Source organism: Oncorhynchus gorbuscha, unplaced genomic scaffold (genome assembly GCF_021184085.1).
Source record: "Oncorhynchus gorbuscha isolate QuinsamMale2020 ecotype Even-year unplaced genomic scaffold, OgorEven_v1.0 Un_scaffold_2336, whole genome shotgun sequence".
NCBI lineage: Eukaryota > Metazoa > Chordata > Actinopteri > Salmoniformes > Salmonidae > Oncorhynchus > Oncorhynchus gorbuscha.
In genome coordinates this window covers 43,711-63,200 of record NW_025746880.1, presented here as the reverse complement: position 1 = coordinate 63,200, position 19,490 = coordinate 43,711, and the positions used below count along the sequence as shown (strand labels likewise).

The 19,490-nt window shown below is 32.9% G+C and overlaps 1 protein-coding gene across 1 annotated transcript in view; it reads right to left on the bottom strand.

Annotated features, from left to right (window-relative positions):
• Nucleotides 1–19,490, bottom strand: part of LOC124025669 (ATP-dependent 6-phosphofructokinase, liver type-like) — a gene marked incomplete at its 5' end in the record, with an annotated part of 69,086 nt that overhangs the window by 17,128 nt on the left and 32,468 nt on the right. Inside the window, one exon of the mRNA XM_046339008.1 lies at nt 16,687–16,748. Coding sequence (XP_046194964.1) covers nt 16,687–16,748 — 62 coding nt within the window. The remainder of the gene's footprint in view (nt 1–16,686; nt 16,749–19,490) is intronic.

Genomic DNA, 19,490 nt, shown 5'->3' with positions numbered 1-19,490 from the left:
GAACCATCGAGATCCTATCATTTATTATATTAACAGAACCATCGAGATCCTATCATTCACTATATTAACAGAACCATCGAGATCCTATCATTTATTATATTAACAGAACCATCGAGATCCTATCATTCACTATATTAACAGAACCATCGAGATCCTATCATTTATTATATTAACAGAACCATCGAGATCCATCATTCACTATGTTATCATTTATTATATTAACTGTCCTATATTAACAGAACCATCGAGATCCTATCATTTATTATATTAACAGAACCATCGAGATCCTATCATTCACTATATTAACAGAACCATCGAGATCCTATCATTTATTATATTAACAGAACCATCGAGATCCTATCATTCACTATATTAACAGAACCATCGAGATCCTATCATTTATTATATTAACAGAACCATCGAGATCCTATCATTCACTATATTAACAGAACCATCGAGATCCTATCATTTATTATATTAACAGAACCATCGAGATCCTATCATTCACTATATTAACAGAACCATCGAGATCCTATAATTTATTATATTAACAGAACCATCGAGATCCATCATTCACTATGTTATCATTTATTATATTAACTGTCCTATATTAACAGAACCATCGAGATCCTATCATTTATTATATTAACAGAACCATCGAGATCCTATCATTCACTATATTAACAGAACCATCGAGATCCTATCATTTATTATATTAACAGAACCATCGAGATCCTATAATTTATTATATTAACAGAACCAGAGATCCTATAATTTATTATATTAACAGAACCATCGAGATCCTATAATTTATTATATTAACAGAACCATCGAGATCCCATCATTCACTATATTAACAGAACCATCGAGATCCTATAATTTATTATATTAACAGAACCATCGATATCCATCATTCACTATGTTATCATTTATTATATTAACTGTCCTATATTAACAGAACCATCGAGATCCTATCATTTATTATATTAACAGAACCATCGAGATCCTATCATTTATTATATTAACAGAACCATCGAAATCCCATCATTCACTATGTTAACTGTCCTATAGAAACAGAACCATCGAGATCCTATCATTTATTATATTAACAGAACCATCGAGATCCCATCATTCACCATGTTAACTGTCCTATAGAAACAGAACCATCGAGATCCTATCATTCACTATATTAACAGAACCATCGAGATCCTATCATTTATTATATTAACAGAACCATCGAGATCCTATCATTTATTATATTAACAGAACCATCGAGATCCTATCATTTATTATATTAACAGAACCATCGAGATCCTATCATTTATTATATTAACAGAACCATCGAGATCCTATCATTTATTATATTAACAGAACCATCGAGATCCTATCATTCACTATATTAACAGAACCATCGAGATCCTATCATTTATTATATTAACAGAACCATCGAGATCCTATCATTCACTATGTTATCATTTATTATATTAACAGAACCATCGAGATCCTATCATTTATTATATTAACAGAACCATCGAGATCCTATCATTTATTATATTAACAGAACCATCGAGATCCTATCATTTATTATATTAACAGAACCATCGAGATCCTATCATTTATTATATTAACAGAACCATCGAGATCCTATCATTTATTATATTAACAGAACCATCGAGATCCTATCATTTATTATATTAACAGAACCATCAAGATCCTATCATTTATTATATTAACAGAACCATCGAGATCCTATCATTTATTATATTAACAGAACCATCGAGATCCTATCATTTATTATATTAACAGAACCATCGAGATCCTATCATTCACTATATTAACAGAACCATCGAGATCCTATCATTCACTATATTAACAGAACCATCGAGATCCTATCATTTATTATATTAACAGAACCATCGAGATCCTATCATTTATTATATTAACAGAACCATCGAGATCCTATAATTTATTATATTAACGGTCCTATAGAGACAGAACCATCGAGATCCAATCATTCACTATATTAACTGAACCATCGAGATCCTATCATTCACTATATTAACAGAACCATCGAGATCCTATAATTTATTATATTAACAGAACCATCGAGATCCATCATTCACTATGTTATCATTTATTATATTAACTGTCCTATATTAACAGAACCATCGAGATCCTATAATTTATTATATTAACAGAACCATCGAGATCCTATAATTTATTATATTAACAGAACCATCGAGATCCCATCATTCACTATGTTATCATTTATTATATTAACTGTCCTATATTAACAGAACCATCGAGATCCTATAATTTATTATATTAACAGAACCATCGAGATCCTATAATTTATTATATTAACAGAACCATCGACATCCTATAATTTATTATATTAACAGAACCATCGAGATCCTATAATTTATTATATTAACAGAACCATCGAGATCCTATAATTTATTATATTAACAGAACCATCGAGATCCTATAATTTATTATATTAACAGAACCATCGAGATCCTATAATTTATTATATTAACAGAACCATCGAGATCCTATAATTTATTATATTAACAGAACCATCGAGATCCATCATTCACTATGTTATCATTTATTATATTAACTGTCCTATATTAACAGAACCATCGAGATCCTATCATTTATTATATTAACAGAACCATCGAGATCCTATCATTCACTATATTAACAGAACCATCGAGATCCTATCATTTATTATATTAACAGAACCATCGAGATCCTATCATTCACTATATTAACAGAACCATCGAGATCCTATCATTTATTATATTAACAGAACCATCGAGATCCTATCATTCACTATATTAACAGAACCATCGAGATCCTATCATTTATTATATTAACAGAACCATCGAGATCCATCATTCACTATGTTATCATTTATTATATTAACTGTCCTATATTAACAGAACCATCGAGATCCTATCATTTATTATATTAACAGAACCATCGAGATCCTATCATTCACTATATTAACAGAACCATCGAGATCCTATCATTTATTATATTAACAGAACCATCGAGATCCTATCATTCACTATATTAACAGAACCATCGAGATCCTATCATTTATTATATTAACAGAACCATCGAGATCCTATCATTCACTATATTAACAGAACCATCGAGATCCTATCATTTATTATATTAACAGAACCATCGAGATCCTATCATTCACTATATTAACAGAACCATCGAGATCCTATAATTTATTATATTAACAGAACCATCGAGATCCCATCATTCACTATATTAACAGAACCATCGAGATCCTATAATTTATTATATTAACAGAACCATCGATATCCATCATTCACTATGTTATCATTTATTATATTAACTGTCCTATATTAACAGAACCATCGAGATCCTATCATTTATTATATTAACAGAACCATCGAGATCCTATCATTCACTATATTAACAGAACCATCGAGATCCTATCATTTATTATATTAACAGAACCATCGAGATCCTATCATTCACTATATTAACAGAACCATCGAGATCCTATCATTTATTATATTAACAGAACCATCGAGATCCTATCATTCACTATATTAACAGAACCATCGAGATCCTATCATTTATTATATTAACAGAACCATCGAGATCCTATCATTCACTATATTAACAGAACCATCGAGATCCTATAATTTATTATATTAACAGAACCATCGAGATCCCATCATTCACTATATTAACAGAACCATCGAGATCCTATAATTTATTATATTAACAGAACCATCGAGATCCCATCATTCACTATATTAACAGAACCATCGAGATCCTATCATTTATTATATTAACAGAACCATCGAAATCCCATCATTCACTATGTTAACTGTCCTATAGAAACAGAACCATCGAGATCCTATCATTTATTATATTAACAGAACCATCGAGATCCCATCATTCACCATGTTAACTGTCCTATAGAAACAGAACCATCGAGATCCTATCATTCACTATATTAACAGAACCATCGAGATCCTATCATTTATTATATTAACAGAACCATCGAGATCCTATCATTTATTATATTAACAGAACCATCGAGATCCTATCATTTATTATATTAACAGAACCATCGAGATCCTATCATTTATTATATTAACAGAACCATCGAGATCCTATCATTTATTATATTAACAGAACCATCGAGATCCTATCATTCATTATATTAACAGAACCATCGAGATCCTATCATTCACTATATTAACAGAACCATCGAGATCCTATCATTTATTATATTAACAGAACCATCGAGATCCTATCATTTATTATATTAACAGAACCATCGAGATCCTATCATTCACTATGTTATCATTTATTATATTAACAGAACCATCGAGATCCTATCATTTATTATATTAACAGAACCATCGAGATCCTATCATTTATTATATTAACAGAACCATCGAGATCCTATCATTTATTATATTAACAGAACCATCGAGATCCTATCATTTATTATATTAACAGAACCATCGAGATCCTATCATTTATTATATTAACAGAACCATCGAGATCCTATCATTTATTATATTAACAGAACCATCGAGATCCTATCATTTATTATATTAACAGAACCATCGAGATCCTATCATTCACTATATTAACAGAACCATCGAGATCCTATCATTCACTATATTAACAGAACCATCGAGATCCTATCATTTATTATATTAACAGAACCATCGAGATCCTATCATTTATTATATTAACAGAACCATCGAGATCCTATCATTTATTATATTAACAGAACCATCGAGATCCTATCATTCACTATGTTATCATTTATTATATTAACAGAACCATCGAGATCCTATCATTCACTATGTTATCATTTATTATATTAACAGAACCATCGAGATCCTATCATTTATTATATTAACAGAACCATCGAGATCCTATCATTTATTATATTAACAGAACCATCGCGATCCTATAATTTATTATATTAACAGAACCAGAGATCCTATAATTTATTATATTAACAGAACCATCGAGATCCTATAATTTATTATATTAACAGAACCATCGAGATCCTATAATTTATTATATTAACAGAACCATCGAGATCCATCATTCACTATGTTATCATTTATTATATTAACTGTCCTATATTAACAGAACCATCGAGATCCTATCATTTATTATATTAACAGAACCATCGAGATCCTATCATTCACTATATTAACAGAACCATCGAGATCCTATCATTTATTATATTAACAGAACCATCGAGATCCTATCATTCACTATATTAACAGAACCATCGAGATCCTATCATTTATTATATTAACAGAACCATCGAGATCCTATCATTCACTATATTAACAGAACCATCGAGATCCTATCATTTATTATATTAACAGAACCATCGAGATCCTATCATTCACTATATTAACAGAACCATCGAGATCCTATAATTTATTATATTAACAGAACCATCGAGATCCCATCATTCACTATATTAACAGAACCATCGAGATCCTATAATTTATTATATTAACAGAACCATCGATATCCATCATTCACTATGTTATCATTTATTATATTAACTGTCCTATATTAACAGAACCATCGAGATCCTATCATTTATTATATTAACAGAACCATCGAGATCCTATCATTCACTATATTAACAGAACCATCGAGATCCTATCATTTATTATATTAACAGAACCATCGAGATCCTATCATTCACTATATTAACAGAACCATCGAGATCCTATCATTTATTATATTAACAGAACCATCGAGATCCTATCATTCACTATATTAACAGAACCATCGAGATCCTATCATTTATTATATTAACAGAACCATCGAGATCCTATCATTCACTATATTAACAGAACCATCGAGATCCTATAATTTATTATATTAACAGAACCATCGAGATCCCATCATTCACTATATTAACAGAACCATCGAGATCCTATCATTTATTATATTAACAGAACCATCGAGATCCTATCATTTATTATATTAACAGAACCATCGAAATCCCATCATTCACTATGTTAACTGTCCTATAGAAACAGAACCATCGAGATCCTATCATTTATTATATTAACAGAACCATCGAGATCCTATCATTCACTATGTTATCATTTATTATATTAACAGAACCATCGATATCTATCATTCACTATGTTATCATTTATTATATTAACTGTCCTATAGAAACAGAACCATCGAGATCCTATCATTCACCATGTTAACTGTCCTATAGAAACAGAACCATCGAGATCCTATCATTCACTATATTAACAGAACCATCGAGATCCTATCATTTATTATATTAACAGAACCATCGAGATCCTATCATTTATTATATTAACAGAACCATCGAGATCCTATCATTTATTATATTAACAGAACCATCGAGATCCTATCATTTATTATATTAACAGAACCATCGAGATCCTATCATTTATTATATTAACAGAACCATCGAGATCCTATCATTTATTATATTAACAGAACCATCGAGATCCTATCATTCATTATATTAACAGAACCATCAAGATCCTATCATTCACTATATTAACAGAACCATCGAGATCCTATCATTTATTATATTAACAGAACCATCGAGATCCTATCATTTATTATATTAACAGAACCATCGAGATCCTATCATTTATTATATTAACAGAACCATCGAGATCCTATCATTTATTATATTAACAGAACCATCGAGATCCTATCATTTATTATATTAACAGAACCATCGAGATCCTATCATTCACTATGTTATCATTTATTATATTAACAGAACCATCGATATCTATCATTCACTATGTTATCATTTATTATATTAACTGTCCTATAGAAACAGAACCATCGATATCCCATCATTCACTATGTTAACTGTCCTATAGAAACAGAACCATCGAGATCCTATCATTTATTATATTAACAGAACCATCGAGATCCATCATTCACTATGTTATCATTTATTATATTAACTGTCCTATATTAACAGAACCATCGAGATCCTATCATTTATTATATTAACAGAACCATCGAGATCCTATCATTTATTATATTAACAGAACCATCGAGATCCTATCATTCACTATGTTATCATTTATTATATTAACAGAACCATCGAGATCCTATCATTTATTATATTAACAGAACCATCGAGATCATCATTCACCATGTTAACTGTCCTATAGAAACAGAACCATCGAGATCCTATCATTTATTATATTAACAGAACCATCGAGATCCTATCATTCACTATGTTATCATTTATTACATTAACAGAACCATCGAGATCCTATCATTTATTATATTAACAGAACCATCGATATCCATCATTCACTATGTTATCATTTATTATATTAACTGTCCTATATTAACAGAACCATCGATATCCCATCATTCACTATGTTAACTGTCCTATAGAAACAGAACCATCGAGATCCTATCATTTATTATATTAACAGAACCATCGAGATCCCATCATTCACCATGTTAACTGTCCTATAGAAACAGAACCATCGAGATCCTATCATTTATTATATTAACAGAACCATCGAGATCCCATCATTCACTATGTTAACTGTCCTATAGAAACAGAACCATCGAGATCCTATCATTTATTATATTAACAGAACCATCGAGATCCCATCATTCACCATGTTAACTGTCCTATAGAAACAGAACCATCGAGATCCTATCATTTATTATATTAACAGAACCATCGAGATCCTATCATTCACTATGTTATCATTTATTATATTAACAGAACCATCGAGATCCTATCATTCACTATGTTATCATTTATTATATTAACAGAACCATCGAGATCCTATCATTTATTATATTAACAGAACCATCGAGATCCTATCATTCACTATGTTATCATTTATTATATTAACAGAACCATCGAGATCCTATCATTTATTATATTAACAGAACCATCGAGATCATCATTCACCATGTTAACTGTCCTATAGAAACAGAACCATCGAGATCCTATCGTTTATTATATTAACAGAACCATCGAGATCCTATCATTCACTATGTTATCATTTATTACATTAACAGAACCATCGAGATCCTATCATTTATTATATTAACAGAACCATCGATATCCATCATTCACTATGTTATCATTTATTATATTAACTGTCCTATATTAACAGAACCATCGATATCCCATCATTCACTATGTTAACTGTCCTATAGAAACAGAACCATCGAGATCCTATCATTTATTATATTAACAGAACCATCGAGATCCCATCATTCACCATGTTAACTGTCCTATAGAAACAGAACCATCGAGATCCTATCATTTATTATATTAACAGAACCATCGAGATCCCATCATTCACTATGTTAACTGTCCTATAGAAACAGAACCATCGAGATCCTATCATTTATTATATTAACAGAACCATCGAGATCCCATCATTCACCATGTTAACTGTCCTATAGAAACAGAACCATCGAGATCCTATCATTTATTATATTAACAGAACCATCGAGATCCTATCATTCACTATGTTATCATTTATTATATTAACAGAACCATCGAGATCCTATCATTCACTATGTTATCATTTATTATATTAACAGAACCATCGAGATCCTATCATTTATTATATTAACAGAACCATCGAGATCCTATCATTTATTATATTAACAGAACCATCGCGATCCTATAATTTATTATATTAACAGAACCAGAGATCCTATAATTTATTATATTAACAGAACCATCGAGATCCTATAATTTATTATATTAACAGAACCATCGAGATCCCATCATTCACTATATTAACAGAACCATCGAGATCCTATAATTTATTATATTAACAGAACCATCGATATCCATCATTCACTATGTTATCATTTATTATATTAACTGTCCTATATTAACAGAACCATCGAGATCCTATCATTTATTATATTAACAGAACCATCGAGATCCTATCATTTATTATATTAACAGAACCATCGAAATCCCATCATTCACTATGTTAACTGTCCTATAGAAACAGAACCATCGAGATCCTATCATTTATTATATTAACAGAACCATCGAGATCCCATCATTCACCATGTTAACTGTCCTATAGAAACAGAACCATCGAGATCCTATCATTCACTATATTAACAGAACCATCGAGATCCTATCATTTATTATATTAACAGAACCATCGAGATCCTATCATTTATTATATTAACAGAACCATCGAGATCCTATCATTTATTATATTAACAGAACCATCGAGATCCTATCATTTATTATATTAACAGAACCATCGAGATCCTATCATTTATTATATTAACAGAACCATCGAGATCCTATCATTCACTATATTAACAGAACCATCGAGATCCTATCATTTATTATATTAACAGAACCATCGAGATCCTATCATTCACTATGTTATCATTTATTATATTAACAGAACCATCGAGATCCTATCATTTATTATATTAACAGAACCATCGAGATCCTATCATTTATTATATTAACAGAACCATCGAGATCCTATCATTTATTATATTAACAGAACCATCGAGATCCTATCATTTATTATATTAACAGAACCATCGAGATCCTATCATTTATTATATTAACAGAACCATCGAGATCCTATCATTTATTATATTAACAGAACCATCAAGATCCTATCATTTATTATATTAACAGAACCATCGAGATCCTATCATTTATTATATTAACAGAACCATCGAGATCCTATCATTTATTATATTAACAGAACCATCGAGATCCTATCATTCACTATATTAACAGAACCATCGAGATCCTATCATTCACTATATTAACAGAACCATCGAGATCCTATCATTTATTATATTAACAGAACCATCGAGATCCTATCATTTATTATATTAACAGAACCATCGAGATCCTATAATTTATTATATTAACGGTCCTATAGAGACAGAACCATCGAGATCCAATCATTCACTATATTAACTGAACCATCGAGATCCTATCATTCACTATATTAACAGAACCATCGAGATCCTATAATTTATTATATTAACAGAACCATCGAGATCCATCATTCACTATGTTATCATTTATTATATTAACTGTCCTATATTAACAGAACCATCGAGATCCTATAATTTATTATATTAACAGAACCATCGAGATCCTATAATTTATTATATTAACAGAACCATCGAGATCCTATAATTTATTATATTAACAGAACCATCGACATCCTATAATTTATTATATTAACAGAACCATCGAGATCCTATAATTTATTATATTAACAGAACCATCGAGATCCTATAATTTATTATATTAACAGAACCATCGAGATCCTATAATTTATTATATTAACAGAACCATCGAGATCCTATAATTTATTATATTAACAGAACCATCGAGATCCTATAATTTATTATATTAACAGAACCATCGAGATCCATCATTCACTATGTTATCATTTATTATATTAACTGTCCTATATTAACAGAACCATCGAGATCCTATCATTTATTATATTAACAGAACCATCGAGATCCTATCATTCACTATATTAACAGAACCATCGAGATCCTATCATTTATTATATTAACAGAACCATCGAGATCCTATCATTCACTATATTAACAGAACCATCGAGATCCTATCATTTATTATATTAACAGAACCATCGAGATCCTATCATTCACTATATTAACAGAACCATCGAGATCCTATCATTTATTATATTAACAGAACCATCGAGATCCATCATTCACTATGTTATCATTTATTATATTAACTGTCCTATATTAACAGAACCATCGAGATCCTATCATTTATTATATTAACAGAACCATCGAGATCCTATCATTCACTATATTAACAGAACCATCGAGATCCTATCATTTATTATATTAACAGAACCATCGAGATCCTATCATTCACTATATTAACAGAACCATCGAGATCCTATCATTTATTATATTAACAGAACCATCGAGATCCTATCATTCACTATATTAACAGAACCATCGAGATCCTATCATTTATTATATTAACAGAACCATCGAGATCCTATCATTCACTATATTAACAGAACCATCGAGATCCTATAATTTATTATATTAACAGAACCATCGAGATCCCATCATTCACTATATTAACAGAACCATCGAGATCCTATAATTTATTATATTAACAGAACCATCGATATCCATCATTCACTATGTTATCATTTATTATATTAACTGTCCTATATTAACAGAACCATCGAGATCCTATCATTTATTATATTAACAGAACCATCGAGATCCTATCATTCACTATATTAACAGAACCATCGAGATCCTATCATTTATTATATTAACAGAACCATCGAGATCCTATCATTCACTATATTAACAGAACCATCGAGATCCTATCATTTATTATATTAACAGAACCATCGAGATCCTATCATTCACTATATTAACAGAACCATCGAGATCCTATCATTTATTATATTAACAGAACCATCGAGATCCTATCATTCACTATATTAACAGAACCATCGAGATCCTATAATTTATTATATTAACAGAACCATCGAGATCCCATCATTCACTATATTAACAGAACCATCGAGATCCTATAATTTATTATATTAACAGAACCATCGAGATCCCATCATTCACTATATTAACAGAACCATCGAGATCCTATCATTTATTATATTAACAGAACCATCGAAATCCCATCATTCACTATGTTAACTGTCCTATAGAAACAGAACCATCGAGATCCTATCATTTATTATATTAACAGAACCATCGAGATCCCATCATTCACCATGTTAACTGTCCTATAGAAACAGAACCATCGAGATCCTATCATTCACTATATTAACAGAACCATCGAGATCCTATCATTTATTATATTAACAGAACCATCGAGATCCTATCATTTATTATATTAACAGAACCATCGAGATCCTATCATTTATTATATTAACAGAACCATCGAGATCCTATCATTTATTATATTAACAGAACCATCGAGATCCTATCATTTATTATATTAACAGAACCATCGAGATCCTATCATTCATTATATTAACAGAACCATCGAGATCCTATCATTCACTATATTAACAGAACCATCGAGATCCTATCATTTATTATATTAACAGAACCATCGAGATCCTATCATTTATTATATTAACAGAACCATCGAGATCCTATCATTCACTATGTTATCATTTATTATATTAACAGAACCATCGAGATCCTATCATTTATTATATTAACAGAACCATCGAGATCCTATCATTTATTATATTAACAGAACCATCGAGATCCTATCATTTATTATATTAACAGAACCATCGAGATCCTATCATTTATTATATTAACAGAACCATCGAGATCCTATCATTTATTATATTAACAGAACCATCGAGATCCTATCATTTATTATATTAACAGAACCATCGAGATCCTATCATTTATTATATTAACAGAACCATCGAGATCCTATCATTCACTATATTAACAGAACCATCGAGATCCTATCATTCACTATATTAACAGAACCATCGAGATCCTATCATTTATTATATTAACAGAACCATCGAGATCCTATCATTTATTATATTAACAGAACCATCGAGATCCTATCATTTATTATATTAACAGAACCATCGAGATCCTATCATTCACTATGTTATCATTTATTATATTAACAGAACCATCGAGATCCTATCATTCACTATGTTATCATTTATTATATTAACAGAACCATCGAGATCCTATCATTTATTATATTAACAGAACCATCGAGATCCTATCATTTATTATATTAACAGAACCATCGCGATCCTATAATTTATTATATTAACAGAACCAGAGATCCTATAATTTATTATATTAACAGAACCATCGAGATCCTATAATTTATTATATTAACAGAACCATCGAGATCCTATAATTTATTATATTAACAGAACCATCGAGATCCATCATTCACTATGTTATCATTTATTATATTAACTGTCCTATATTAACAGAACCATCGAGATCCTATCATTTATTATATTAACAGAACCATCGAGATCCTATCATTCACTATATTAACAGAACCATCGAGATCCTATCATTTATTATATTAACAGAACCATCGAGATCCTATCATTCACTATATTAACAGAACCATCGAGATCCTATCATTTATTATATTAACAGAACCATCGAGATCCTATCATTCACTATATTAACAGAACCATCGAGATCCTATAATTTATTATATTAACAGAACCATCGAGATCCCATCATTCACTATATTAACAGAACCATCGAGATCCTATAATTTATTATATTAACAGAACCATCGATATCCATCATTCACTATGTTATCATTTATTATATTAACTGTCCTATATTAACAGAACCATCGAGATCCTATCATTTATTATATTAACAGAACCATCGAGATCCTATCATTTATTATATTAACAGAACCATCGAAATCCCATCATTCACTATGTTAACTGTCCTATAGAAACAGAACCATCGAGATCCTATCATTTATTATATTAACAGAACCATCGAGATCCTATCATTCACTATGTTATCATTTATTATATTAACAGAACCATCGATATCTATCATTCACTATGTTATCATTTATTATATTAACTGTCCTATAGAAACAGAACCATCGAGATCCTATCATTCACCATGTTAACTGTCCTATAGAAACAGAACCATCGAGATCCTATCATTCACTATATTAACAGAACCATCGAGATCCTATCATTTATTATATTAACAGAACCATCGAGATCCTATCATTTATTATATTAACAGAACCATCGAGATCCTATCATTTATTATATTAACAGAACCATCGAGATCCTATCATTTATTATATTAACAGAACCATCGAGATCCTATCATTTATTATATTAACAGAACCATCGAGATCCTATCATTTATTATATTAACAGAACCATCGAGATCCTATCATTCATTATATTAACAGAACCATCGAGATCCTATCATTCACTATATTAACAGAACCATCGAGATCCTATCATTTATTATATTAACAGAACCATCGAGATCCTATCATTTATTATATTAACAGAACCATCGAGATCCTATCATTTATTATATTAACAGAACCATCGAGATCCTATCATTTATTATATTAACAGAACCATCGAGATCCTATCATTTATTATATTAACAGAACCATCGAGATCCTATCATTCACTATGTTATCATTTATTATATTAACAGAACCATCGATATCTATCATTCACTATGTTATCATTTATTATATTAACTGTCCTATAGAAACAGAACCATCGATATCCCATCATTCACTATGTTAACTGTCCTATAGAAACAGAACCATCGAGATCCTATCATTTATTATATTAACAGAACCATCGAGATCCATCATTCACTATGTTATCATTTATTATATTAACTGTCCTATATTAACAGAACCATCGAGATCCTATCATTTATTATATTAACAGAACCATCGAGATCCTATCATTTATTATATTAACAGAACCATCGAGATCCTATCATTCACTATGTTATCATTTATTATATTAACAGAACCATCGAGATCCTATCATTTATTATATTAACAGAACCATCGAGATCATCATTCACCATGTTAACTGTCCTATAGAAACAGAACCATCGAGATCCTATCATTTATTATATTAACAGAACCATCGAGATCCTATCATTCACTATGTTATCATTTATTACATTAACAGAACCATCGAGATCCTATCATTTATTATATTAACAGAACCATCGATATCCATCATTCACTATGTTATCATTTATTATATTAACTGTCCTATATTAACAGAACCATCGATATCCCATCATTCACTATGTTAACTGTCCTATAGAAACAGAACCATCGAGATCCTATCATTTATTATATTAACAGAACCATCGAGATCCCATCATTCACCATGTTAACTGTCCTATAGAAACAGAACCATCGAGATCCTATCATTTATTATATTAACAGAACCATCGAGATCCCATCATTCACCATGTTAACTGTCCTATAGAAACAGAACCATCGAGATCCCATCATTCACTATATTAACTACCCCTCTGGATGTCTTGTTATTAACCTCTATAATGGAGTCTTACCTGTTGACCTCTATAATGGTGCACTGTGGTTAACCTCTATAATGGTGCACTGTGGTTAACCTCTATAATGGTGCACTGTGGTTAACCTCTATAATGGTGCACTGTGGTTAACCTCTATAATGGTGCACTGTGGTTAACCTCTATAATGGTGCACTGTGGTTAACCTCTATAATGGTGCACTGTGGTTAACCTCTATAATGGTGCACTGTGGTTAACCTCTATAATGGTGCACTGTGGTTAACCTCTATAATGGTGCACTGTGGTTAACCTCTATAATGGTGCACTGTGGTTAACCTCTATAATGGTGCACTGTGGTTAACCTCTATAATGGTGCACTGTGGTTAACCTCTATAATGGTGCACTGTGGTTAACCTCTATAATGGTGCACCGTGGTTAACCTCTATAATGGTGCACCGTGGTTAACCTCTATAATGGTGCACTGTGGTTAACCTCTATAATGGTGCACTGTGGTTAACCTCTATAATGGTGCACTGTGGTTAACCTCTATAATGGTGCACTGTGGTTAACCTCTATAATGGGGTCTTACCTGTTGACCTCTATAATGGGGTCTTACCTGTTGACCTCTATAATGGGGTCTTACCTGTTGACCTCTATAATGGGGTCTTACCTGTTGACCTCTATAATGGGGTCTTACCTGTTGACCTCTATAATGGGGTCTTACCTGTTGACCTCTATAATGGGGTCTTACCTGTTGACCTCTATAATGGGGTCTTACCTGTTGACCTCTATAATGGGGTCTTACCTGTTGACCTCTATAATGGGGTCTTACCTGTTGACCTCTATAATGGGGTCTTACCTGTTGACCTCTATAATGGGGTCTTACCTGTTGACCTCTATAATGGGGTCTTACCTGTTGACCTCTATAATGGGGTCTTACCTGTTGACCTCTATAATGGGGTCTTACCTGTTGACCTCTATAATGGGGTCTTACCTGTTGACCTCTATAATGGGGTCTTACCTGTTGACCTCTATAATGGGGTCTTACCTGTTGACCTCTATAATGGGGTCTTACCTGTTGACCTCTATAATGGGGTCTTACCTGTTGACCTCTATAATGGGGTCTTACCTGTTGACCTCTATAATGGGGTCTTACCTGTTGACCTCTATAATGGGGTCTTACCTGTTGACCTCTATAATGGGGTCTTACCTGTTGACCTCTATAATGGGGTCTTACCTGTTGACCTCTATAATGGGGTCTTACCTGTTGACCTCTATAATGGGGTCTTACCTGTTGACCTCTATAATGGGGTCTTACCTGTTGACCTCTATAATGGGGTCTTACCTGTTGACCTCTATAATGGGGTCTTACCTGTTGACCTCTATAATGGGGTCTTACCTGTTGACCTCTATAATGGGGTCTTACCTGTTGACCTCTATAATGGGGTCTTACCTGTTGACCTCTATAATGGGGTCTTACCTGTTGACCTCTATAATGGTGCACTGTGGTTAACCTCTATAATGGGGTCTTACCTCAGCACCAGACCCCTCTGGATGTCTTCTTTCATCTTCTCTGCGAGATGCTCCACGTTAGTCTGAAAGGGCAGGGTCGTATTTATTGAGACTACATGGATCATTTATCACTCTGTTCAGGCAACAGTACATGGATCATTTATCACTGTTCAGGAAGTCTAACCTATAGTACATGGATCATTTATCACTCTGTTCAGGCAACAGTACATGGATCATTTATCACTGTTCAGGAAGTCTAACCTATAGTACATGGATCATTTATCACTCTGTTCAGGCAACAGTACATGGATCATTTATCACTGTTCAGGAAGTCTAACCTATAGTACATGGATCATTTATCACTGTTCAGGAAGTCTAACCTACAGTACATGGATCATTTATCACTGTTCAGGAAGTCTAACCTACAGTACATGGATCATTTATCACTGTTCAGGAAGTCTAACCTACAGTACATGGATCATTTATCACTGTTCAGGAAGTCTAACCTACAGTACATGGATCATTTATCACTGTTCAGGAAGTCTAACCTACAGTACATGGATCATTTATCACTGTTCAGGAAGTCTAACCTACAGTACATGGATCATTTATCACTGTTCAGGAAGTCTAACCTACAGTACATGGATCATTTATCACTGTTCAGGAAGTCTAACCTACAGTACATGGATCATTTATCACTGTTCAGGAAGTCTAACCTACAGTACATGGATCATTTATCCCTCTGTTCAGGCAACAGTACATGGATCATTTATCACTGTTCAGGAAGTCTAACCTACAGTACATGGATCATTTATCACTGTTCAGGAAGTCTAACCTACAGTACATGGATCATTTATCACTGTTCAGGAAGTCTAACCTACAGTACATGGATCATTTATCACTGTTCAGGAAGTCTAACCTACAGTACATGGATCATTTATCACTGTTCAGGAAGTCTAACCTACAGTACATGGATCATTTATCACTGTTCAGGAAGTCTAACCTACAGTACATGGATCATTTATCACTCTGTTCAGGAAGTCTAACCTATAGTACATGGATCATTTATCCCTCTGTTCAGGCAACAGTACATGGATCATTTATCACTGTTCAGGAAGTCTAACCTACAGTACACGGATCATTTATCACTCTGTTCAGGAAGTCTAACCTACAGTACACGGATCATTTATCACTCTGTTCAGGAAGTCTAACCTACAGTACACGGATCATTTATCACTCTGTTCAGGAAGTCTAACCTACAGTACACGGATCATTTATCACTCTGTTCAGGAAGTCTAACCTCCAGTACACGGATCATTTATCACTCTGTTCAGGAAGTCTAACCTACAGTACACGGATCATTTATCACTCTGTTCAGGAAGTCTAACCTACAGTACACGGATCATTTATCACTCTGTTCAGGAAGTCTAACCTGCAGTACACGGATCATTTATCACTCTGTTCAGGAAGTCTAACCTACAGTACACGGATCATTTATCACTCTGTTCAGGAAGTCTAACCTATAGTACATGGATCATTTATCACTCTGTTCAGGAAGTCTAACCTACAGTACATTCATATGAAATGACGTTGTGGTCTGTCTGGGATAAATGAAGACTGTTAGTCTGAGATGGCACCCTAGTGAAGACTGTTAGTCTGAGATGGCACCCTGGTGAAGACTGTTAGTCTGAGATGGCACCCTGGTGAAGACTGTTAGTCTGAGATGGCACCCTAGTGAAGACTGTTAGTCTGAGATGGCACCCTAGTGAAGACTGTTAGTCTGAGATGGCACCCTAGTGAAGACTGTTAGTCTGAGATGGCACCCTAGTGAAGACTGTTAGTCTGAGATGGCACCCTAGTGAAGACTGTTAGTCTGAGATGGCACCCTAGTGAAGACTGTTAGTCTGAGATGGCACCCTAGTGAAGACTGTTAGTCTGAGATGGCACCCTAGTGAAGACTGTTAGTCTGAGATGGCACCCTGGTGAAGACTGTTAGTCTGAGATGGCACCCTAGTGAAGACTGTTCGTCTGACATGGTTCCGGTTGGAGCGAGTGGTCGCATCTGCACGTCGCTCCAACGGGTAGTATAACGTCGCTCCAACGGGTAGTATAACTTTTTCATTATATTTCATTATATCACAACGGTTTGATTTGTCTTATCTTAGCAATTTCTTCTCAGCTAGCTACATAGCCGTCTTTGTATCAAAGATAATTGCGTAATTATCGTATTTCGCCGTCCTAACGTAGTCTTCACTAGCCAGCTAGCTAACGTCCACTGATTAGCTGCACTGAGAAACTATTACTATTACACTCAACTGAACGACTTGATTAGTTTAGTGTCAGCTACCTACATAGCTGTCTTTGCTGTCTTCGTATCATCGTATCCAATATAATTGTGTTGTTTAGGTTTAGAGTGTGTAGTCTTAGAGTGATTATCTTAATTTACCGAGGTTAGCTAGCCAGCTATTTGTCGTCCTTAACGTAGGTGACTCTGCTAGCTAGCCAACTCTGCTAGCTAGCCAACAGCTAGCCAACGCTAGCCAACGTCTTCTGTATAGAACTCAACTACCCGGTCGCATTCACAGGTTGTATCACTTTTTCACTTCATTTCATTACAGTACAACGGTTTGATTTGTTTGATCGTAGCTAGCTACTTAGCTAGCTACATAGCCGTCTTTGTATCAAATATAATTGTGTAGTCTAGAGCGATTTTCTAGGTTCGCTAGCCATCTATTGTCGTTCTTTTAACGCAACGTAACGTAAACAACACTGCTAGCTAGCCTGCTAGCCCCCGAATAGCAACACTGCAGAAACTATTACACTCA